Genomic DNA, 25,006 nt, shown 5'->3' on the forward strand with positions numbered 1-25,006 from the left:
CTTCCTGACCTGTTTTTTTGTTAGACTAACATTCAAATTATATTTTGCATCCCTGATCCCACAGGGGTTGGAAAGGGAACAGAGCTATAGAGAATTAAAAAAAACCTGGTTTAAGATTAAACTTTTGTGACGAATAGTCAGAAGGGAATAGCTGAGAACTAACTGTCCTCTTGGCTGACCATGAAATCCTTTTCAACAAATACCTACCATTTCCTCAAAACAAACAGAGTAATTACGGTAAGGCCATGTGAGCATTCGGCAGCATACACGATGTCCATTAACTGCCCCGGACACCTCACAATAATCTAAAGGCGAAGTCAGCGTCGCTGGGGCAAAGCTCCAGCGAGTGAGGACATCCGCGCTGACGGAGGCGCGCTCTGCACGCGGGGTCCGGTTCCTCAGAGTGGATCTTAAAAGGTGAGGCACGGCAGCTCCGGAGAAAGCCGATTTGATTTAACATCATAAAAAGGGACATTTCCACGTGGACAGCAAGGACATGAATATCATGTGTGTATGGCAGAATTATAAACGCATTTTTGGCGAAATTCAATAAAGCTGATTCTACTGCATAAGGTCAGCAATTTACTATAAAAAATGATATGATTGCAATTTTTAATATAACCCATGTATTTGCTGCAAGATGCTCTAGAAGATTGTGTAATGTAACCATTCGACCTCTCCACTGGAGCAGAGATCACCCTATCCACCCTTTACTGTCCTGATAAAACCCTCCGCACAGACGACACAGTCACTGGCATTTACTGACAGAGCCACCTCTTCAAGCCCTAGCCTTCTCCGTCGCCCTGGGTTAGAACCTTCATGCAAGGCAGCAAAAAAGTCTCCAGAACCAAATCACACTGCAATCCCATTCACCTTCCATTCCTGATAACAGAAATGTATATGGAAAGGTGTAGATGAAATAAATAACCTCGAAATCAAATTCCGTTCCTGCTCAGTCTCTGAGCGGCTGTCCCTCTGCCCAAGCTCTTGTTCTTCCGATTCCGGTCTCAGCAGCCCTTCTGCTGCGAACTTCCCCACCTCCTGCCCCCCATCCTCCTGCCCCCTTTCCCTCCCAACGCTCTCCACCGCGGCACTGTGCTGAACTGTAACAATTTTGCACATTTCACATTTCTGAGGGAGTCTGTGTCCCCCAAAACAGTTTTATTTACCATTATATTCTCAGTCCTGGGGCCAGCACAGTGCCTTGTAAAAAACATGCACTCAATAAATACTTGATGACTAGTAAACGTCTTTCAAACTCAAGTATTAAGGCTTTTCAAACAACAGTGCTATTTCCTGTTTTTTTTTCTAATTTAGTACTTAGTCTCCTCTTTTCAGGACTGCTCAAAGGAGAGTCTTTGAAAAAAAAAAGTAAGTAAATATCAGAAATGGACTCAAAAGAGGTCATTCTGAAGTTCCATATTTATTCTCTTTCAATTATGGTCTATACAAATTAGCTCCATTTGTAAGTTAAACTGATTTTTCCAACTGCCACTTCTTCAAACTCAACCTGTGTTCTTTGGGCCAAGACCCTAAATTTTGCAATTAGAATAATTTAATTGATAATTCTGTTTTTGACACACAAAGCAGGAGAGGAGAGGACATAGCTTTGTTCTTCATCTTCACAGGTTTATCACCGTCGGTGGTAAAATATTTTCCTTGTTGGTTAAGAGTAAAGATATAACTTGAAGCCAAAAACAGTGGAAGAGAGTCCCATTCCTATGCACTTTAGGCTTCACTGAAAAGATGACATTTATGTGGTTGTGATATTTAATTTATCACAGAGGGTCATGATTTTTTTCCCTTGAAATGCCACGATAAGGTAAACTTCAACTTTATGAATGAAAGCCTTTGCAATCACTGAAACTGAAAATCTACACGAAATTTAAAGACCACTATATTACTTACTAAAGACAATCTACTCAACAATCTAATTACCTAAAGTTTACTTTAAAGGGCTTTAAAACTAAAAAGAATTAACAGTAAGAGACTAAAGCATTCCCAAGTCTTCTATCTGATGAAAGGTGTGAGATCTGAGATTAGCTCCCGCCAGAATGTTTTAGAAAGCAAACACAGGTCTGTTTGAAGTTGGAAGGGAAAATTAGTAGATTTGTTCGTTCTCGGCACCATTTAGATATAAGCCTGCATACCCTACCTATTCTATTTACTGAGGACATTTAGTGAGTTACCTCTACTCACCTCAAAAATGGAAAGATAAAGCTGACTGACCCACAAGCAATCCTACAGTGAAAAGTAAAAGCACACTAACTTACGCTTTACAAATACAGATATTCTAACACACGCAGCAGCAGCAGCAGCAGCAGACAGATTCATTTTTATAAGGCATAGGCTCAAAAATGTTAACACGACAATGGATTGATAAATGAATACTATCCAAGTTATTTTAAAATCTTCCTAATTATAGTCCAATCACCATAAAATATTTTTCAGCAGGGACTGCCTTATGTAGTGCCTTATGCTGAGTTTCAGAAGTCCCTAGTTCCACATTTTCTAACAGTTCCAATAAACCCACATGTCATGTAGTCCATTTGGTGAAAACTCCTTTGCCTGCCCTTAGCAAATAAATCTCATTAGAACTCCCATTCCTAAGTGAGGCCAGAAAGGAGTGACAAGGATTCTTAAAATCATCACAGAAAGCCAATGGTGATACAGAATATATCGATATTTATATCTTGGACAAATCAAAGATAACATCACTACAGCTTTTGTTAACAATTAGAGACCCAGCTCTTCTCAAAAACAACAAAAATAGTTGACGAAAAAAGTATCCTTCCCTCATATATACAAACGATTTGCTCTGTGTTGAGTGAAATACTTGAGATTTACAAATAAACCACGGCCACCTGCTTACAGACTAAAAACATGAACTCTCTTTTGGCTGACTTTTATTAGCAAGCTTTGGAGGGAAATGAATGATTCCCTCATTTTGCGGATTGTTTGTCTAAATGGTTTGGAAAATCCCAAGTTAAGCCTTCAGTAAGAAAGAGGCTTGTGATATAAAAGTGCGTGTACGCTGTTTTGGGGCAAATATTTGTGAATCTGATTTCTTCTTCGATTCCACTGACAGCACTCGGCATTCATTCCGTCTCCCTACTGTGCCTCCCTGTGTTACAGAGGCTGGAGCGCTAAAAGCTACCCTCCCCAGAATCACTGGCAGCTGGAGTTCTGGATGGGCATCTGATGCACTCACAGGTGATCTGGAAAGTGGAAAGGAGGCAAAGGCCCCTGCTGCTGATTGTTACAAACACCAGCAGACCAGCAAGCCGGGATGGAAACGCCGGGATGGAAACGCCGGGATGGAGACGCCAGGATGGAAACACCGCGGTTCCCCACCGCCGTGTCCAGTCTCCAGATTCGAGCTTCATTGGGGTCAAGAGGCAACTCTGACAGAGGCAGAAGCCAGGTTCATATTGCAGTTTTTACGGATGTCAGAACACACTGCAGTGGTAGCAGCAGGGACTTCCTGATCCCTGCGTCATAGCTACGAGAGTGTGCTCCTGAAATCAAAACTTCCGGTGGTAGCCTCCATATCCCCCTGAACGGAACAGAGGGAGCGGCTTCCCTGGAAAGCTACTCCTTCAATGTTCTGGAAGCCATTCTTAGTGGCCTGACCTTGAGTTCACTCCTCTGGCCCCTTCGATAGTGAGTGATCACCTAACTGCCTATATCAAATCCCTCTCCGCTCAAAATTCCTGGAGATTCCTTGAATGTTTATGGCACTAACAAGTTTATCTTTTAACATAACATTACAGCAAGCTGACTAGAGCCTATTAAGAATACACCTCCTAAGAGAACATATACTATTGATCACCGTCGTCAATTAAGCCCTTATTTTAGTGTCAGGTGCTCTGCTAAGCACTTTTCACATTATTTTTATTCTTGCGAGAACTGTTTGCAGTAAATACTATCATTAAGCCCATTTTACAGATTTAAGAAACTACAGCACAGTGAGGTTGAGTATTTTATTGAGAGCCACACAGGAGCAAGCAGTGAGGCTGGGATGTGAACCCAGGCAGCCCACGCACTATTCCCCCCGAGTGAAGTATTCTAAATGACCCATCATTTAGTCACTCTTAAGAACGCTGCCAAAGCCATGTGATTTCACTATTGAAAAGCAATGACAAGTATGACACCAACACCTTTCTATTCTCCAGGCCCAAACACTAGTACCTTTGCACGTGACTGGGGAGAACATAAGATGGCACCCCCACTTTCAAAAGCAGTTTGGAAGCTTCTTAAAGAGGCAAACAAACATACACCTCCCATATGATCCAGACATTTCAACCTCACTGCACCACCCAAAAGGAAACCTATGTCCCTACAAAGATTTATACACAAAAATTCATAGCAGCGTTATTTTAATAGCTAAAAACAGATAACTCAAATGTCCATCAACAGGTGAATGGGTAAATGAATTATACTGCATACAAATAATGGAATACCAAAGAGCAATAAAAAAGAACCACTAATTCATGTAACGACATGGTGAACCTCAAAATAATTATGCTGAGTGAAAAAAGACAGACCAAAAAAGGGGTATGTAGTGTACAATTCCCTTCATATAAACTTCTAGAAAATGCAAACCAATCTGCAGTGAGAGGAAGCACATCAGGGCTTGCCTGGGAACCAGGGTGTGCTGGGAGGAGGCAGAAGGAAGGCGTTACAAGGGGCGTGAGGAAACATTTGGGGGAGATCAGTGCATTCATTATCTTGATTCCAGTGATGGTTTCACAGGTATATAAATATGTCAAAAATTTTTTTAATTGTACAAGTTAACTATGTATCGTTCACTGTGTTTCTTTCCTTAGAAAGAGCACTTTCCATATAACCGACAAAGCGGCTTGGCACAGTAAAGCCGCCCTGCGCGGTCCCGCCCCCCTCACCTCACACTTCCAGTCCACCACTGAGCGCGCTTTCCTCTTTCCTCTGCGATGTCTGTGGTCCTGTCCTTCCTTTCCAGAAAGTACGGGACACAGCTCGAAGAACTCTACTCAGAAGACATGGTCCTAGTTCTGCTTCTGCCATTCACTGGCACTAGTTAACCTTTCTGAGCCTCAGTTTCCTCTCTGTAAAATGGGAGATTCGTTACGTTACGTATTCATCCATTCGACAAATATTCATTAACCTGCCTACTGCAAAGATTATAGTGAAGAAATATGTGTTTTATAAGCCACACGATTCTCTGCGTAAATATGCTATCATTTCTAGTTTCATTTCTACCGCCCTCCCAGTCCAGATCCTCCACACCGGACAATGAACTCAGCAGGACCTTCCTTGTGGCTGGTTTTATTATCGCTGGGCCAATGCAGTTTAAACACAGAGCCCCGAGTAAACGTCCCCAAGTGGAGCTTTCACAGTTTCAATGGGTTCAAAAAGTGCCACTGACTGTCACTTATAACGCTGAGTCCTAACGTCAGTTCCTCCCTCATTGCCCATCTCACCAACCCCGATCCTCTTCCTTCCTGCAGACTCCGCGGGCCAACCCAGCTCATTACACAGATGTCTCTGCAGGAGCCTCCCTCACTAGCACTGCCATGGCCACTCCTCTCCGACCATCTAGCCCACTGCCTCCTTCAATGTCGGGGTCAAACTGAGCTCTGCTGATCTCGGCCACTTTGGAAAAGAGTGTCTTCACTGGATACTATAAGACTCAAGACAAAAAGAACTGCTTATAAACACTGTTCTCTGTTGTAAAGACATATAGGTTAGCAATTCTGAAGCTACTTTACATGGACACTAGAGTCTAACAAGCTTTACACTCCAGTCTCTCCCTGGTCTGGTTTTGCTGACTTCTGAGATATCACTGTATTTCACGGATATATATGGATAGAGCTGATCAACACTCGGCATCCGTTTCCATCTCCTAATGAGCCTTTGGACTTTCAAAAGACAGGTACTTCGTTTTTCTTTCATAAAGGGCCCAATGTAATAATACTCTGCATACAATAGGCACTAAATAAAGGCTGACCACCTAACTCATGGCCTAGGACCCATAAAATGTCCAACAACAAAAGAAAACTAAGCTATATACTTCATCTGAAAACAGATTGTAAACTCTAAGTTTCTGAAGCTTTCCATTTATTTAAATGTTTATTTTGAATCAAAAATTAATGAGCCCACATCCCTTAAAAAATGGGCTTAAAGAATTCTTTTAGAAAGCATTTTTCCTGTAACCAATGACCAGAATGTTCCCTCAGAACCCAAATCTGTGCTAAGCATTAATAATAATGTTATGCTGTCTTTTTTCTCTTATTAATTTCTTTCTACCTATTGTCACGTTTATATTAGAAAACAGTTTTATAATTTTTGGGGAGGGGCATAATCTCATGAAATTTTAAGCAAGAAAAATATACCCTACCCTACTTACCATATGCAGAATGCTTTTACTTTAGCATAGTGCTGAACTAATACATGTCCAATGATATCTACACAAGAATATTCACTGCAGCATTATTTGAAAAGGCAGGAGTCAATTTACATGTTCGCTAATTTGGAATACTATGCAACCACTAAAAAGAACAAGGCAAATCTATATGTACTGATGTGGAGTGACAGCCAAGACACAATGTCAAGTGCAAAGGTGAACTGTAAAATATGCTGCCACTGTACTTAAAATATGCTGCCACTGTGTTTGTGTTTCTGTGGGGGAGTAATAAATGTTAACATGCTCTCATATGGATAGGTTATCTTTGGAAGGATACGTAAGAAACTGTCAAGAGCAGCATCCTCTGGGAAAGAGAATGGGGGGCAGGAATGAGAGATGGGAGGAAGACTTACTTTTCACCGTATATCCTTCTTTACTATTTGAATTTTTAAAGCCATGTACTTACAAAAGTTTTTAAAGAACTTTAAAACAGTAGACCCCTCTTATCAGGGGCTTTGATTTCCATGGTTTCAGTTACCCGCAGTCCAAAAATATTAAACAGAAAATTCCAGAAATAAACAACTCCTAAGTTTTAAGTTGTGTGCCCTTCCGAGCAGCGTGATGAAGCTCGCGCCCTCCCGCTCCGTCCTGCCCGGTCTGCCCGGCACCTGCACACTGCACGCACTGCTCGCTCGTCAGACACTCGGCAGCCGCCTCGGTTATTACCTCTTCAGCTGTCTGACCACAGTGCTTGTGTCTGAGTCACCCTTGGTTCACCTAACAGAAACACAAGCGTGCGTAGTGATGCTGGCAATCGGATGTGCCAAAGAGAAGCCGTACGATGCTTCCTTTAAGTGAAAAGGCACGTACGGCATGTGTAGGGAAAAATCCGGTATGTATGCGGTTGAGTACTGTGTGCGGTTCCGGGCATCCACTGGGGTCTCGGAAGGCACCCCTGCAGACACGGGAGACTACTACGCCACCGCACGTGACACTGGCACTTTGCTTTCCTTTGTGGTATTGTTGCAGGCACACGAGTTTAAAAACCATTCTTCATTTTCAGGGAAAAATCTCAAAGCAACTGGGTAAATCCAAAGAACTTTGATATTTTCCCCCCAAGCTCCTCTGTGCCACTGTCCCTCCACTGCAGGGGGAAGTGTAGGAACCTACTTGACTCAGCCTTCTTTGGGGAGCAAGTGTTCTCGGCTCCCCCTCGGAATGGGGCAGCCACGGTGTCCCTATTTCCACAGCATCATCTGGTCGAGCTGTTACAGCCCTCATCCTGGATGCTGGGAAAAATCTGTGGAGTTCGAGACAAGTTTGGATAACAAGGGGAGCAGGAAAATTGATGGGGGGAACACCAGTCAGCGTGATGAATAGGCTGATCCAAAACAGCAGGTGACAGATATGCAGATGCAAGACTGGCAGGGAAGGAAGACGGTCCGTTCACAACAGATGGATGGAGATGCTCAATCATCCTCAGGAACAAGCACGCGCTGCCACACACAGCCCCGGCTGCTCACTCGCCTGCAGGGCACGGCCTCCCGCCCCGGAGGCTCTCTGCAGTGGACCCACACCAGGGCAGGGCCAGGGGGAGTAACAGCAGGAAGTATCTGAAGAAGATGCCACTCCACTGCAAGCTGGACTCCCGGGGACTGATTGCTGGTGGACGTCCCCTGGCTTCCCAAAGCACAGCCATCTGTCTCTGGGAGTTCTCACTCCTGGCTGAGCTGGTACTGCTAGGGGGACCTGTCTGTCCAGGCCTGAGGGGCTGCCCAGGACGTAGGAATTTTAGTGTTAAAACTGGGACAGTCTGGGGAAAACTGGAACCGATGGCCGCCCTACTTATGGGCCACTGTGCTCTCTCTCTCCTTCTTCATGGTCAGCGAGAGAGAACCGAGATCGACCTATCAGTACAAGCGTCCGGCTGAGTAGAACTCCTGGTGCAGGGCGCCCGCTTCCTCCAGCACCTGAGACTACCTGCGAGGTAAGACGACGGAAGAAAAATCACCCGACCCTGTCTTTTCTCAGAACGGAACGTCTTTGTGAAATGTCTGTGACAGACAGGGCTCCATTACTGCAGCAACACAGGAATGAATCTGAGTCTCCACGGCACAACCCATGCCTTGTTAACAAAGATCGGAAGGGCCAGACGGCCCCTCGCAGAGCCAGCACTGCTCCTTCCAGCTCCGCCGCAGGAGCTTCTGAGGATGAGGGGCTGGGCCGCCCTCAGACAGAGGGATGGAAGCTGGCAAGATCTCTGCCCCCTTCCCCGCCCCCTCCCAGCTACCTGCTGGACGCGGCTCTAGAAAGAAACAGCATTATAAAGAGACTTCTGGCTTCTCTAAGACACATTAAAGAATTAATTATAAAGTAAAGCTGAAGGAGAAAATTAATTTTAGAAACACAGGAGGTTACAATTTTTTTCCTTCCTGGAGATGGGGGAGGAAACGCAGTTATTTTCGTTTTCATCCTGGGGGCACAAGCTGGGAGCTGTCCAGTCGATAACCTGGCCATCAGAACAAGGTTTGTAATTAAAAGGTCAGTGACCTGGAAAGCCAGGGCCCCACTCCCAGAGCATCTCAGTAATGACGGGGCTATTAAATTAAGACTGTTATGAAATCAATGCTAAAAAAGCTTTCATGGTAACGAGATTCCATTCAAGGACATGCAAACTACCTCATGAAATGGATGTAAATGATAAAAAAGAAAAGTAATAAAAGAGAGTCAAATTGAAATCTGTGTAAGAATTGACTCCCCCTGAAAAGGCTCCAGTGAGAGAAGCCCTTCCCCTCTACCCCACTTTCAAGGTTGAGCCCAGTGGGCTTCTTTCTCAAGTTCACTTCCAGAGAGGAGGCAGTTTTGCTACTGGGGGTTCCACTTCCAGGAACAGAAGAGAGGCGAGATCTTGTTCCCCTTTTAGAAGGAGATAGTGTGGCGGGGTGTTTTATTTGTTGTTTTCCTCGCCCCCGAACTATGTATTAGATGAGTGTGAACACAACCCTTGACTTTATGCACTTGGGAAGGGCACAACAGCGTTTCTAGAATTTTAGGCAGCAGGAAGCTCGAGAGGCCTCTGCCCTTCTCCCTCTGGGGGGAACCACGGGAGTTTACCTACATTTACACCTGAACCAACGGATTCAATCGCCCATCTCCATTATCTCCAGTCAAAGAACCTCGCCCCTCGTTCCCACCACCACCCAGGCCCCACTATGAGGATTACACAGAAACGCGTGTCGTGCTCAGCTCTTTTCTAGAAGCCTGCTCCGCAACAGACGTATCGGAATAAGCTAGCAGACAACTCTATCTCCACCCCGTGACCAGGCACCACTTTTCCCCACCTTATGCTTGGCCTGCCTCCTACACTTTGCAGTTGGACAGGGTGTCACACTGACGCAAGCCTGCGGACAACAATGACACGCCTCCAACTTTCTGGCCCGGTCCTGCTGCTGTCTGTACAATACCCCGCCCGCCCGGACTGTTGCTCACGGCCCCAGACATGACGCCTGCCTGGCAAGAAGCGCTTCTATACAGAGACCCGCTCCACGAGGGCTTCAACCCCACGCACGGTCCGATTCCCTTCATGTGGGGCTGACTCTGCCGCTGATGTGTCATCTGCAGAATCGAGTGGTTAGAAGGGAAATAAAAACATTTATTCTAATACTCTGAAGGTGAACAGCTGCTTTTCTCTTTCATCCAAAAAAAAAAAAATTCCTGATAAAAGAAATGCTGTAAATTATACAAAGTGGCAGTACAAACTTCAAAGAAAATGATAAATGAAAATAATAACTTCATGTTTCTCATTAATGACTCCATATTCAGACTTTAAAGCATCCAAGAGATTTCAGAAAAACAAAAATGAAAGAATACAAAACACGCAGGCCTTTGCAAACCAGTGCTCTTCCACCCGGATCCCATTCACTCTCCTCCAGCTGCCCGCCCCGCCTCCCCAGCCAGAGAGCGCACACCTAACCTGTCCGCGAGAGGCGGGCTGCAGCCCTGCTCCGGGCTGTGGTTTCACAATAACACAAACTCGGCCGATGCGCCTAAAGTAACCCTCATTTTCCACTGAACTGACATGCACTACAGGGACCTCAATTTCTATATTAAATATTAAATAATATTAAAAGAAAAACAAAATTGGATTTGCCTTTTCAGGAAAGAGATGTTTATTAAAAAAAAGAAAGTCAAGATTATAATTCAAAGCAGTGCTCCACTGCGATTCCCCGAAGTGACATTCTCAGGGAGAAGCCAAGACCACGGTGCTGTGAGCTCACCCAAAGCCAGCTCCAAACCCACCACTGCAACGAATACTTCGGGGGACACTGATGGCCAGGACGCCAGGACGTAGGTCCCTCCCCTCAAGACACCCTCCTCACCCCCAAGGACCAACTCTCCTCCTTCCTTCCCAGCTACTGTCAGGGCCCAGGTGGTGGGCCCGGCGCTGCTCATGTCCTGACCCTAGGAAAAGCTGGAGATTCAAAAAGTGGAGCTTAAATCCACGAAGGGGCCCTTCTTCCCCCAACGCCGATCAAACCCGGGAACTCTCTGCCCATAAACGTCTTGCCAGAACTCAGCCTATCGGGATTCACCTCGGGAACGGGTGATTCCTGACTGAAGCAGTTTTAGAAGTTAATGGAGATGGGCAATTAAGTCCTGCGAGTCCGGGCTTATACCCACGAGAGGGGTCGAAAAGGAACTGCGCCCCTATCAACAAATGCTCATCTCCTTCGGGCCTTCGCTCCCGTGTCACCCTCTCAGAGACGAGCTCTGATCGTCGTTTAAAACGGCAAGCCAGGCGCATACCAGCTCTCGTCACCCTCGCCCCACGGCATCTGCCATTCCACATACTCCACGCTGCATTTTTTTCATTTGTGACTTGTCTGCCTTCCCCGTTAGAATTTAAGCTCCGAGAGGGCAGGCCATTTTGTCTGCTCCTGTCTAAAAAAGGGTGTGGCATGGGGTAAGCACTCACCCCTAGGTGAATAATTGAATTAATTGGTTGTGCTTTCTTTTAAAAGGGGGCAACAAATAATAATTGCTCAAAACAGTTTCCTCTCTACCATAATTATTAGCCAACTAACTCAAAAGAAGTATTATTTGGTCCAGAGTTTCTCTCTCTCTCTTTTTTTTCCTTTCTCTCTCCCAGTCAGGGATTTATTAAAATTAAACAGATTAGATGGAGCTCCTGATACTAAAACTGCTCAGCAAAGCCTGCGGTGGGGAAGTGCCGAGCAAACACCAGAGACATTTGTCTCTAAATTGCTCTAAATACCTTCTGCAAATGAAATTCTAACCCAGCTGCGTTTGAGAGAAAATGAGGAATAACTGGTCATTGTCAGTGGAAGAGAAGATCAAGCAGTTATAATATTGCACAATATACTGGGGCGAAGGATCTCTCGGCAACCATAGATTTTGTCTCAGGTTACCCCGGGTAATCAACACAGCTTTTAGGCTCAGCTTTCCCCGGCTTCAATGCTTTGATGAGAGAGCTGAAATCCCCAAGCTTTTATGATTAATTACTCCCCATAGGTACACATATTTCAAGGAAAAACTCTTTTATGGCATGATGGTTGCGGAGTGGAGAGGCCGGCCAACGCACTCCAAATTTTAATAATCTCCAAGTGATGGGGGGCGAGCATGATGCCGCCAGCAGGCGCACAGCGCCCCTCATCCGCTCAGTCACAGGGACTGTCCCTGAGGCTGCCTGGGAACGAAACGCGTGGGCTTGCTCTGCCCCAACCTGTGAGCAGCGTCGGGGAAATGATCCTACAGGGCCACCTCTGTGGGGCACCGCGGAGCAGGCCCGAGAAGTACCACCAAGCCACTTCATCTGCTCTTCCAGCCTCGGAAGGACTGAAAGCTCACACACAACCTAGAATTTCGAGGCTGGCATTCCAGCTCTGGATGGAAAAAGAGTTCTGTTTGAGGGGAAGAAAAATCGCTTTCCGCCCTCGTGGTGTCTGCAGGCCTTTAAACAGTCCCCTAGCTGTCTAGAAAATAGTGTTCAAGGAATGAAAGTCAGATTCCTTTTTCTCTTTTGAGATTGTTTGGGGAGGCTTGGGGAGTTTCTTTGTATTCTACAGAAAAGAAAAATATCCCAAATTTCAAAAGAGCCAGAATACATTCAATCTGCTCCCGACAATACTGAATTTGTCAAGATCCATTTCGTACCCGCTTACAGAAATACCATAAAACCAGTAATTTACCACTTCGACCCGTAAATCAGACTGACCCTAAGCTTCCCTTCACCTGACCTTGTTTAGACATCTCATTTCCCTCATCCTACATTTCTTTCTTCCTCATTCTTTACTGAAGCAGCTGACCTAAAGGGACATCATCAGAAAAAGGACCAGAAAGCAGAAGTCCTCCACCGGCTTATCTAGTGGCCTTTTCTGCTGCATGCTGTCCCGGGCCATCCCGGGCTAAGTCATCGGCCTTTCTTTCATCTGGTGCTTGAGTACGCTGCACGGTTAGAAAAGGAGGCTGCATTCCCTTCAGGGACCCCCTCACACCCACCCTGCCCTGGCGGGACAGTCCGAGGAGACCCTCTCCTCCGTTCTGTGGCTTCACCTGCCCCAGCCCCAGCCCCGTTCTGCAGGCCACTGTGCACGGCCATGGAGAACCTGTACCTTTCTTCTTAAGGAATGCTCTCCTGGTCGAAAGTGGGCTCTGGCGGACCCGGGAATTCTGTAGAAATTTCACCGCTGTGGCGATCTGGTGAGGAGATACAAAAGAAAAGTAAACATCAACAGTCTGAATTTCGAGACTAAAAATGCTACAGGTTTATCCCAGGTCCGCAGAAATCAGCGCACCAGTGCGGTCACATTTACAACCAGTTACTTCTCACATTTAGAACCTACCTGAGTAAAAGGCCATGTTGGTCCCCTGCCTTCACTGGCTTCCTGCACCTGATCCTAGCAAATCTAATTCTCTCAGCCTAGCTCTTCAGACCTGCAATAATCTTGCCTGTTCTCCCTGTTCAAGCTGATTCTTCACACTCCTCGGCAGGGAGCCTTCTCCTGGCCATGCTCGTCCACGTCACTACTCGGGGCCCATGCTATGCCCTTTTTCTAGAAGGCCTCCTTTTCCTTCTTCTTTCCCTCCTCTGCCTGTCTAAACATCTCTCTTTCTTTCTCTCTTTCTCTCTCTCTCTCTCTCTCTCTCTCACTCACTCACTCACACACCCCAGCGCATCCCTTGTACATCGTGTTCCCTGAATAAGCAAACCATCTCTGATCTCTCCATTCTCTTGACATCCCCAGCGCTTGGAGAGTGCGCCATACAACTGAAGACACAATTACACTGTCTTCTTATGCCCGGGCCGCCTCCCCAGATACACCGCAAGCATCTGAAGGGAAGAGACCAAGCTGCCTCCACAGAGCCTGGCACAGTGCTGAGCATCTAGGTGCTGGGAAGGGTCATACGAGAGGAGGCACACATTCTCACAGCCACGCGACGGCGCTCAACTCCGAAGAGGCTTCGAAGCACAACGTGTGGAGTTTTGTGGCTAAGAGCTGACAGACTGTTCTCTATCCATTTCTGGGACACTTAAGGAAATCTTCATGTCTACGAATAAGCCAGGTCGGTTCGGAACGGAAGGAGAACTGCTGAAGAGATTAACCATCAGGTCACTCAGCACGCATGAGGCGGGTTCACACGCCCCCTGTCTGCTCTCCATCCCTGACCCTAGTCCAACGATACCTGCCCCAAGTCGGAAAGGGGCCATTTTAAATGACTGGCATTATTCTTCTCGTCAAAACCAAAAGAGTAATACCATCTCATGTTACAGGTAAAGCCTACAGGCCCAGCAGTTCACTCTAAGATATTGAAAGAAAAAAATTCTAAGGGACCAAACACAAGGAAGCTTTCTAAGATCCTTCGAACTAAGGGGAGCAGTTTTACAGAGATTCAAACAGAAAGCACTGTGACTGCAAGTGATTCCAGTTACGAGTTACAAATACTCTCTCAGATTTTATATAAATTTAATTTTGAGACCAGGCTTTTCTGGTAATGAAAGATATAAGGATAAATCAGAAAGAAAAACAAAAAGCCAGGGCAAGTTTTTCGTATATTTTCCCTGTAGTCCTTCCCGGAGGGCGGGGGGGGGCCTTTCCTGACACCTGCTCCCTGAAGGATGAACTCAGGTGCCCCACATCTGCACACGTGGGCTGGTCAGCGATTAGACACCCAGTGTTCCCTGAGACTGGTTATATAATCTGTCCAACACTGCAAATGTTTTAACCACCGTCAAGAACTGCAGGGATCACCAACCAGTTGCAGACTAGAGAAAAACCGATGCACTAGAGAGTCGAGAACCCCAAAACTACATACTCAGCCCCTCAACCAGATCTCGAGGTTGCACCAAAATCAAGAAAAATCTGACGAAGATCCACAAAACGGGGGCATTTTAATGCAGAGATGAGAGAGAAAGAAGAAAAGCAGAGGGAATGGGGAGAAGGGAGGGAGGGGAGAAGGAGGAAGTGGCGATGGGACAAGAGGCGACGGAACAGAAGGGGCGAAAGAGCCAGGAAAGGGGAAAAGTAGGAAAGGGAAGCGGCGGAGGACGGAGAAGAACAAAAGGGAGACAAGCCCGCGCCCTGGGAAGAGAAGGGGCAGTCACACAGTCGCCGGCCCCATAGGGTCAACGCCAATGTGCGCAGCTCAGATGGCTCGGGGATAATTATTCTTCACCTGGAGAAAAAACATGCCTTCGGCACACAAGACAGGGCGTTCATGTCCCACGGCAGTCTCCGCACGCCGGGACACGTGTGCGGGGTGTCAGGAAATGTGGGCGAGCAGGTCCTGAGCAGTAGATGCTAATGGCCCAGCTCTGCTCATTTACCCACCGAAGCAAAAACCTTTCCTTCATCCCTCCAAAATTTTCCATGACAGAGAAAGAAAACAGAATCCCACCACTAAAACACACAGGTTTCACCTTGCTTTTTTAATATAGTCCTTGGTATATGCATTTCTGGTCAGAGAGCAAAGTTCTGATGTGTTTAATGGCGCACTCAATGCAGTGCTTGGCGCATTCCATCAATTTTTTTTTTTTAAAAATTGCATCTCTTATTTCTTTAAATACATTAATCAGCCTAGTGTAGGCAAAACGGATCCATCGGACAATGCAATAAACATGAATTATCATCTATCCAACACGCATAATGGCTTAAAAATACATAATAGCAGGTGTAGTTTAAATGATTAGTTATTACACCTGTGGTGGGTCTGATTCAATTGGGAAAAATCATCTTTAATAGGTTAAAAGGTTTAGATCACCATGCTTTCCTTAAAGTGGCTGTAGAGAGGGAATGATGGAGTGCTCTGTCATTAGTAATTCATTTAAGAAAAACGTGGGGGATATAGCAAAGAACAGCATAAACGAGCGAATCCAATTTAAACATCAGGTAAAGTAGAAAACACCTTTTAAAAAAGCAAGATAAATGAATTTGGAAGGGAGATGAAATTGACGTATTTATTTTAACGGGAATTTGACAAAGTCCCGGCACACTTCAAACTTGCAAAAATATGAACAATTTCTTTTAAAGTTTCCATTCACTAATTTCAAGCCATATAAAATAATACTGCCAAACACCTACATAAAGTATATTTGGGGCTTGTTTATGTTCCTCTCGATCTTTGTCTGAAAATGCAGGCGACAGGCAAATCACATATTTAACAGCATCGATATCACTACGCCAGATGCAAAAATATAAAGCATCCAACCTAACAGCCTCAACATAATGTGCTGAATAAGAAAGAGACCCAGATAAGCAGCTACATGTAAGTGTGAACATATGAAAACCTCTCTCCTCTCACTAATTATTTCTCCAACTACTCTTGACTCTCCTCCCTGCACACGAGGAACTGGCACTACGGTGGGGGGTGGGAAGGGAGGTCCAATCTGGAATTTTATAAGCCCTACGATTCATACACGGATGGCAAGATTTCCGAAAAATCTTTAACCATAATGCAAAGATTTTAACACACTAAATAACTGACAGTGCGCTTCGTTTGCATCTTTGATTCCCCTATTGTTGGACACTTTTCATTAACTTCATGAAGCAATTCAACGGACTCTTTCCTCTGTGAAGGACCAACATGCACAACACGCTTTTGTTGGAGGAAATGATGGGGTGCCTGCGGCCTGTCCTGTGTTATCGTTTGATTTTCTAATTAGGAGATGAATGTGACTATTCATGGGTTATGTTTGTGCCCAACTAAATTACATAAATTCAGGCCAAATCTTCCGCCTCAATGTCAAAGATGTACAACGGCGACAGGAACCTCGCTGCGCGTGTGGTGGGAGCGCAGCGAGCCGGGGAAGTTCCGGCGCGAGCTCGGATGATAAACACGAAGCCGGCTCGCTTCCCTGCCCTTGCACCCGGAGGCTTCTTAGCCGGTGCGCCCCGAATTACCAGTCGCTGGCTTCACAAACATACAGATGAGGAACTCGGAAGAAAACAGAAGTGAAGTTTCCCGCCAACCCCTGTTCCTGCGACCCTACCTTCTGTTCCTCCTCCCCGCAAAGCCAAATAAAACAACCCTGCCGCCAACTCCACCATTTTAGGGAAATCTGATGATTTTCACCGTTTATGACTTGAAGCTAGAGGCGAAACCGAGGTACAAAGAAGGGGAGAGAATTTCTTGCCCTTGCAGTGGTTCTGCTGGAGTGACTGTCAGCGAACGATCCAGGAAAAAAAGGGAACTTCAGGTTGAAAACACCTTTGCATCCAAGATGATTGGCCAATTGAGAGAGATTTGTGTTTGAGAGCCCGGATTTGTAACTGTATAAATCAATGGAGTACGTATACTCAGGGGCTACCCACGATGAACTATGCGCTGTTAAGTGCCTTGTGCGGGAGAAGAAATCCCTGGTGAGGAGAAGCGAGGTTCCTGACAGTCCTCACGGAAGAGCGGCTTCCATGTGTTTTCTGCCCTCCTACAAAAGACCCGCACACCGTCACCTTCAGAACGCACACTTCATTTTCCGCACGAGGGGGACGGGAGAACGGAGCTTGCCTAATAACGAACCTGGGGTTTGAGGGAGCCTTAGCACTTTGCACTTGACACGTAAACCTGATGCATTGTCTCCAGTGACACTTATTTGGAATGTCACCAATTCCAGCACTCGGTGCTCTACATACACATCTATCTCCTAAAATGTGAACATTCATTAGCCATTTTAAAATATTAAAAATATTCAAAAGTTAAGGACACCAACAACCAAAGCCAAGCCCCTCTTAACCCAGAGAGATCACAACTAGAGGACAAAAGAAAATGACCAACATGCAGGCCTGAAACCCCACGCCAACGCTGCCCCACCACATGCGTGCGCAGCTCAGGTTAAATCGCCTGTGAAAGGTTCTTCCGCTCGTACTCTAAAGCAGATAGATACCCAGATCCTGTTAACAAGCGTTAAACTGAAGCCAACTCGAGTTTTAACAAGGATCGACTTTAAAAGCCAGGCACTGGCGAGAATGAGGGAACCCTCTCCAAACAGAAATGCTGCATTTTGGTAAGAAATCAGTACTCTGCCAGGAGTTCCTTGACAAATATGGTCATCGGTGGCGCAAGGAAATAGTTGCAAAGCAGCTGTTAATCAGAGAAACGCATCGTAGAACGCTGATGCCAGCACTCGTGAAAAAATGCAACGGGCTAATTATGAAGCTATATATCTCGCTAAAGAGGCCGTGCTCCTCGAGATTCCAGGCAAGGCATTCTCAGAGCCAGGGTCCTGGGACAACATAATTCCAGTTTTCTGCATCCAGAATCCTCTCTCTTCTGCGGGTCACAGTGCCAGGCCCTCTTTCTAGCTGAGGAGGCAGCCAGCCACCCTGGAAGCAGGGCCCGCCATCCAACCACAAGCCACATTTCAAGATGCTGCAGGAATACATCCAAAAGGTCCTAAACCAGAGTGAAAATATATGTGCGTGCAAAACAAATGGAATTATCATTGTAAGTGTGCCAGGAGACCACGTGGGTGGGAGCTTCAATCGAGGAGAGCCGACAAAATGAAAAGAATGAAAAAGAGGAGGCAATAAACAGAAAATAGAGACCACTGTGTCTGACGTCTCAGAGGGAGAAGGGAGAGACTGGCAGGAAGCTGCCCGCGGAGTGAGGGATGCGACTCGGGAGCCGAGGGTCGAGCAGGCAGGTGAGAGGGGAAAGCTAATACGCAGAGAAGGCCACTCGGCCAAAATTCAATACGATCCTCGATCCTCGCAAGGACAAGCAGGAGCGACGCTCCCCAGAACCAGACGACTGGGAGCGGGGGGCGGGGCGCCGCCGGCTGCTCGGAGCAGAAGCACTGGAATGGCAGGAGGGGGATAACCTTGAGGTGGACACGCGCTCAGGCGGCGCGAGCGCAGAGCCAAAGTGCCCCCTAGCCGGAGGCGGCGGCCGCGCAGGCCAGGGGCGGCCGCTCCGCTAACTTGCACAGCCCAGATGAAGTGTTTTCACTCAGGGAAAATGAAATGTTTTGCAAGATGAAACAGAATGAAAATTGAGGTTTTAGGTAATTACTAGTTGGCATTTACATATCACGGGCTGGTTCAACACCTATTCATTTTCCTCTTTTATTTTCAATTTTTTAAAATTGCTCATTAAAAATGAACAGATGACAGTGACAGGATTTTTTTTTACTATTATTCTTTCTCCTACTCTGAGGGTTACAAAATCGAGAGGTACTTTTAGCCCGTTATCTACAATTAACACACACACGCGCGCGCGAAGTTATGTTTCATTTACATCAAGGGAGGAAAGAAGAGGGGAAAGTCAACAAAAGCCAGGAAGTTCAAAAATAAAGAGTGAACTGTACTTGAGGCAGCCTCCTGGCTTCCTACCCGGCACTCAAGGAGTTAAAGGAAAAAAGCTTCTCTTTCAACTTGGAATTTCCTGGTTTTTGTCATTGTGTCCTTCCCATTGTTGATCTGGGTTACAACCCTATACTAATTAAGCTATGGGCCCTAATTTCCTTTGTTTTACTTTCCTCCGTCCCTTTGTTTTTCACATTGAAGAAATAAAATATCTCATGTAGAAGTACACAACTCTGGTAGAGCTGACATGCAAGAACGTGGTATTTTTAAGGTCTGGTGTGTAAATCCGTATTTAGGGAATTCCAAAGCATACATTATTGACGCCAGTCTCTCTTAAAACACATTGATATATGTAGTGAAAGCCTTTATGAAAAGTGGCAATGTCACATGCACAAAAACTACCTTTCAAAGTGAAATAGCTCTGCATTTAAATTTTTCTTCTTGGCCCTAGTTAAAAATACTGCATAAACTGCTTGTCAGGCAGAATGTCACTGTTTGGTTATTTTGTTAAACTAGTTCTTCCAGGAACGTGTGTGGGAATAAAACGCATTTAAGTCAACATGTACTATTTAATATCAAGTGACCATGATTTCAGGGACGTCAGGGTGACTTCGGAGGGAGCTGGTGCGGTTGAGGAGCGGAGCCTGGAAAGCAGAGCTGCAGCGAGACCGCCCAGAGCCACACCACAGCGAGAGCTGCAGAGCTCACACCCGCCCGGAGAAAATGAAAACCCCTGCTTCTGGGTGGAGAAGATCAAAGTTCCTTTTTAGGAAAGGTTGAGAAGGAGAGGGATTTTTCTACTTCAGGGAGAAAGAAAAGCAAATTTAAATGCCTTGTCCCCGTGCACCCCCACCTGAATTTAGATAGCAGCTCCTCTAATTTTTGATGCAACCAACAAAGCAGTTACCCAAAGAGGGGAGGAAAAAAAGGATGACATTTGCCTTTTCCTTGGCTTTGAAATCCGACTGGCAGCAAATTGTTTGAAGTCCTGTTTAGAGAAGAAGCTGTAATAGCCTCCATACTGAAAAGGAGGAAAATGCCATTATACACGGATCACGGTAGCAGTGACCTCAGCGGAGAAGGCAAACAAGCTGGCTGCAAGTCGAAGGTTCGGCCGGCGTGCCAGGAACAGAAATAAAAGGTTTATGTGCCAAAGACATGTGGCAAGAGTTGGGTGCTCAGTCCCAGGAGACCAAGAAAAGGCGAGGCGTTCGATTTCTTAACACAGTGTCTTTCGCCAGCTTCTTAACTGCTCCTTCTTCCAGTTTCCCTTGGTTTTATATTTTCTATATTCCTCTAATTTCTCTGCACTGCTAAAAAGGCAGAGAGCACCCAGGCTTCGTGTTGTAAAATTAATGAAGGTGTCAAGCTGTTGAGTTGAATCACTCCACAGGAATGTGATGACTCTGTGTCCAAGATGCTCCCCAGGAGAGCTGTGAGCTCACCCAGTGACGGTGGCTGGTGACTCCGACACTGAAAATATGTAGCACGCAGCCCCTAGGACCTTCCTGACGACACCTCCGCCTGGACCTCCTAGTCCCCTTCTCTGCACCACAGGTTGAATTTTACGCTATCCGAAGGTGACTTCTCCCGCCCTCTACACCCTTCAGATGCTCAGCAGATGAAGCGCTGCTCCAGTCCCCACTTCCTTTGAAGTTGGGGCCAGAGAGATGGGGAAAGCTCTCTCCAGTCATTTACTATTGAGATGTGGGATGATGAGGAAGGGGACGAAGAAAGGAAAGGTTATGTCATGCAGAGTGAAACCTCCAAGCAGTAAGTCATCACTGGGGCTAGATGCTGAATGGATGGCCACCAGATGGTACAGGGCAGGGACCCTTCATGACGGCTTACTGCTTTCTGCTCTTAGGGCAATGAGATGGGCTCCTAGATTCCAAGGAAGATTAGTTCTGGACCGAAAAATTCTGTCTACCATCACCCCACATACAGCACAAAACTAAAATGCTGAATAGTCGAAAGAAATGGGAGAAAAACTAAATGTTAAAAAGTAGATCTGAATACAAAAAAAAGCATTCAAAGCCTAGAATTAGTTAGCTTGAATACAAAAGATAGGAAGAGATGAATTTAAAATGACAAATGTGTTCTTATCTACGATAGCCAAGACAAGGAAACAACCCAAATGGCCATCACGGAGGAATGGATAAAGAAACTGTGGTGAGTGTGTCTGTGTACACAAGGGAATATTATCCAGCCATAAAAAAGAATGAAATCTTGCCATCTGCTACAACACGGATGGACCTCGAGGGCATTGTGCTGAGTGAAATAAGTCAGAGAGAGAAAGACACACACCATATGATCTCACTTATACGGGGAATCCAAAACAAACATCAAAAACAAGCTCATAGATACAGAGAACAGACTGGTTGCCAAAGACAGGGGTGGGGGGTGGGGGGTAAAGAGGGCATAAATTTATTTTTTTCATCTAACTTTACGAAAGTATGATATAACTTCAAAAAAGGGAATGGGGGAGGGCAGGACATTTACCTACGTAACTTAGGAAACAAGCAGACTCTACCAGACCAAAGAACTGTGCATAAACTCGGTACTGAGTTAATAACGCCGCTTCCCACGGGAATACAGACTTACCTAATCTGATACCACGAGACGTGTATATCAGCGCTGTGCAAATAAGCAAAGGGAAGGTGGGTAGTGGTAAGAAGAAGAGATAAAAAAAATTTTAAATAGAGATAAGCATACCCTGAGCCCTTCCTTTGTGCTGTGCCAAAGACAAATGAGGAAACGAGGTCTCGCTCTTTCCATATGGTCACATTCTGCTCCCTCTGTGGCTTTTATGCTTGATTTTCCCTCTCTGCGTGCAGTGTTCCCTACTTAACCTACTGAATTAATTTGTACTCCTTCCCGCTCCGAAAAAAAGAGGAATTTTCAGCTAGGCCCACCTGGACTTCTTTCCAGCCACCCCGCAAGAGGCTTGGCCTCTGGGCTAGGTACTCCTTAACTGGACAGTATGTTATTTTAAATATTTTGCATACAAAAATGAACATTTTTTAAAGATAAAATGACAAATTTGGGTCGCCTCTAAGTCACCTTTGGATCAACTGGAAAGCAGAAGAAAGTAAACAATATCTGCTACTAACAGAAGCCCGCCAAGTCCTAGTTTCTGCCCTTATTTTAGTTCCTTCTCTTGCTTAAGGGGGGGAAAAAAGTATGAGTTCCAAAAGTATGATTCATAATAGAGTAAGCTGGCAGACTCAAAAATTCCTAATTTACAGTAAGATGACAGGGATTAGAAACGCTTTCTACTCAAATGGTTGAATGAAATCGGGCCCTCTGAGAGGAGAGTTCCCCTCCTCAGCGAGCACACACGTCCCCGAGAGTGGACAGGACAGGTTACCTACCACGACCGTAAGTAAGGTCAGTGGAACCAACTCTGGCCAATAACGGGGGTGACATCTGTACCTCACATCCGTATGAAGTAAGCTGGTGGCCAGGATCCACATTCTAAGAAAGGGTTGTCTAACATAGGTCACAGCTCTGTGAATGACTTCAGAAGTAACTCATCCCCACAGAGTACAGCAGAGAGAAGCTACGCCTCCAACACAGGTGATGAAAGAGTCGTCGTCTTTTTACACATCTTTCGGACGCACTAAAACGAGGACTGAGCGACTGATTCTCATGCCCATCATCAGAGCTGTACCCACAGTACCAAGGTGCAAACTGGGAAGAGAAACTGAATCAAAAGATATCATTCCAGCCGCCTTTTCTGATAAACCTCAATTTAGTAAATTTTAGCTCAGTTAGGAAATCTGTAGCACACAGGAAGACTCAAATGGCGATCGTGACTTTGAACCACTCAACGTCATAAGCATTCCTATTATTAACAACCACAGCCACCAATAAACACACTTTTAAAAATAAATGATTCAGCAAGGGCCTACCAGACGCCTGGGCCATCCCAGCCACGAGGCTCTCGTTCCAGGTCTCCTGCCCTAACGGGAAGTAAAAGGGAGGGTCCACACGCCCTACCTCTGATGGTGTTACCCATCGTGGAGATCTAGCTTGAGCACATAACTGACTTAACGATTAACGCGAAATTTAAACCATTCTCACCGTTAAGCAAATCAGCTCTATTGGGCACCCTCCTCCTCCTCTGAATCAATGGTAACTCATTGCTAATTCCTTCCAGCTCTGTCTGGAAGGGAAGCAGAGAGAAGTTCACCTTTTGTTATCTGAAGGATCATGAATTACCATCTTGCTTTGCAACCTTCTTGATCCTCCACACACAGGCTGAGACACTTTGAAATGACAAAATTCCCTACATTTCCAAAATTGGCAAAAGCTTCCTGAGACATCGCTCATTGTTTTTCTGCTCACTGTCCTTTCTCTCTCTCTTCTTGCCTGTTTAAATACATGGACACAGAGTTATTAACTTTTACAGGAAAACCAAATAAAATAATGTCGAAGCGAAACCGCGGTGATGTCAGGCTGCAGCTAGCACCATTCATCTGTGGGAATCTGATTAGCTCTGGAGTGGCAGAGCTACCTGGAAAAGTGCTCACAATCAAATAAAAAAATGATACCAAAACATTAACCTGATGGCTAAAAACTCCACATTTAAACAGTTAAAGTAATAAAGGAGCTTTTATTGAGTATTTTTTATATTTCATTATGCCCCAAATTGACGAGGACTCCCGGATACATTTTCTAGACTTTTGGTTCCTCAAATCAAATGCTCTCTTGGATTTTCTTTCCTTTCTTTCTTTCTTTTTTTTTTTTTTAACTAAAAGGAAACAGCATTTCTTGTAAACCTGAATGAAATGATTAAAGCTTCTCCCACAATATCAATATCGGCCTTGAGTGCAAACACAGCCAAACGCCGCAACAAACAAGGCTTTTTTGGTTTATGTACTTTAATTACGAAGCAACCCAGAGCCGGCAGAGAATTTCTCTCCACGATTTTACCATACGCAAACCCTGTATTTCCTCGTTCACACACGTTTTGTTCAAAGTTGGTAGAGAACGGAACCTGGGTCTCGAGGAGCCAGCACACTGCACCCAACCCTGACACAGAGTGTTCTGCTGTGCCTTGGATGCCATCATTTCTGTAAACTGAGGGCTTAAACAGATGACCTTCTGGACCCCTTGCCATGCTGTTTCATAATTTCTAGGTTAACTCCATGAGGCTGCCTCTGATATCCAGGCAACGAATATGGACTTAGGTCAAGGATAAGACCCAACTGTTTCAGAGCTTGGCTCTCCAACCTCATCCCATTAAAAAAAAAAAAAAAAAAAAAGCAACAGAGAGGAAGAAGGAGAGGGGAAGGGAGAAAAATCATTGCTGCCAAAAAGAAAATTACAAATTCCATATATTCCATACACAGCAAAGCTTTACTCACACTACTATCTATTTTATATACAAGCTTAGTTATCCAGTGGCCAAATCACAGAAGATTAAAAACTGGGAATGAGAAAGGAGAAACAAGCCAACTTCTAAAGAGATACTTATGGAACAAAGACCACATAGGAAAAAAAGCCAACAAATGTCAAGAGAGAAACATCTATCAAAAACAAACAAAAACCTCAAAAAGTTTATTAGTTTGGGGTCATTTAGCATAGGTGGAGTCAGGGCGAATAAACAACATACCTATATTTCAACAGGTTTTGAACAGAGCTACACTTACAATATAAACATTTACATCTAAAACGACAATATTGAGTCATCGGGATTAAACTATATTCCAGATACTCTGCCTAATAAATCAAGAAAGTATGTAACTCATTTTATGTAATTCCCAGCCAACAGTTTTAAAGTGTTTTGCTTTTTCAC

The 25,006-nt window shown here is 45.3% G+C and overlaps 1 protein-coding gene across 4 annotated transcripts in view; it reads right to left on the reverse strand.

Annotated features, from left to right (window-relative positions):
- Window positions 1-25,006, reverse strand: part of PEX14 (peroxisomal biogenesis factor 14) — a 119,442-nt gene that overhangs the window by 58,184 nt on the left and 36,252 nt on the right. For all 4 annotated transcript variants that reach the window (XM_039842262.1, XM_039842263.1, XM_039842264.1 and 1 more), the window contains one exon: window positions 13,018-13,102. In XM_039842262.1, the coding sequence (XP_039698196.1) occupies window positions 13,018-13,102 (85 nt within the window). The remainder of the gene's footprint in view (window positions 1-13,017; window positions 13,103-25,006) is intronic.

This window comes from Pteropus medius, unplaced genomic scaffold (genome assembly GCF_902729225.1).
Source record: "Pteropus medius unplaced genomic scaffold, Ma_sr-lr_union100, whole genome shotgun sequence".
Taxonomy (NCBI): domain Eukaryota; kingdom Metazoa; phylum Chordata; class Mammalia; order Chiroptera; family Pteropodidae; genus Pteropus; species Pteropus medius.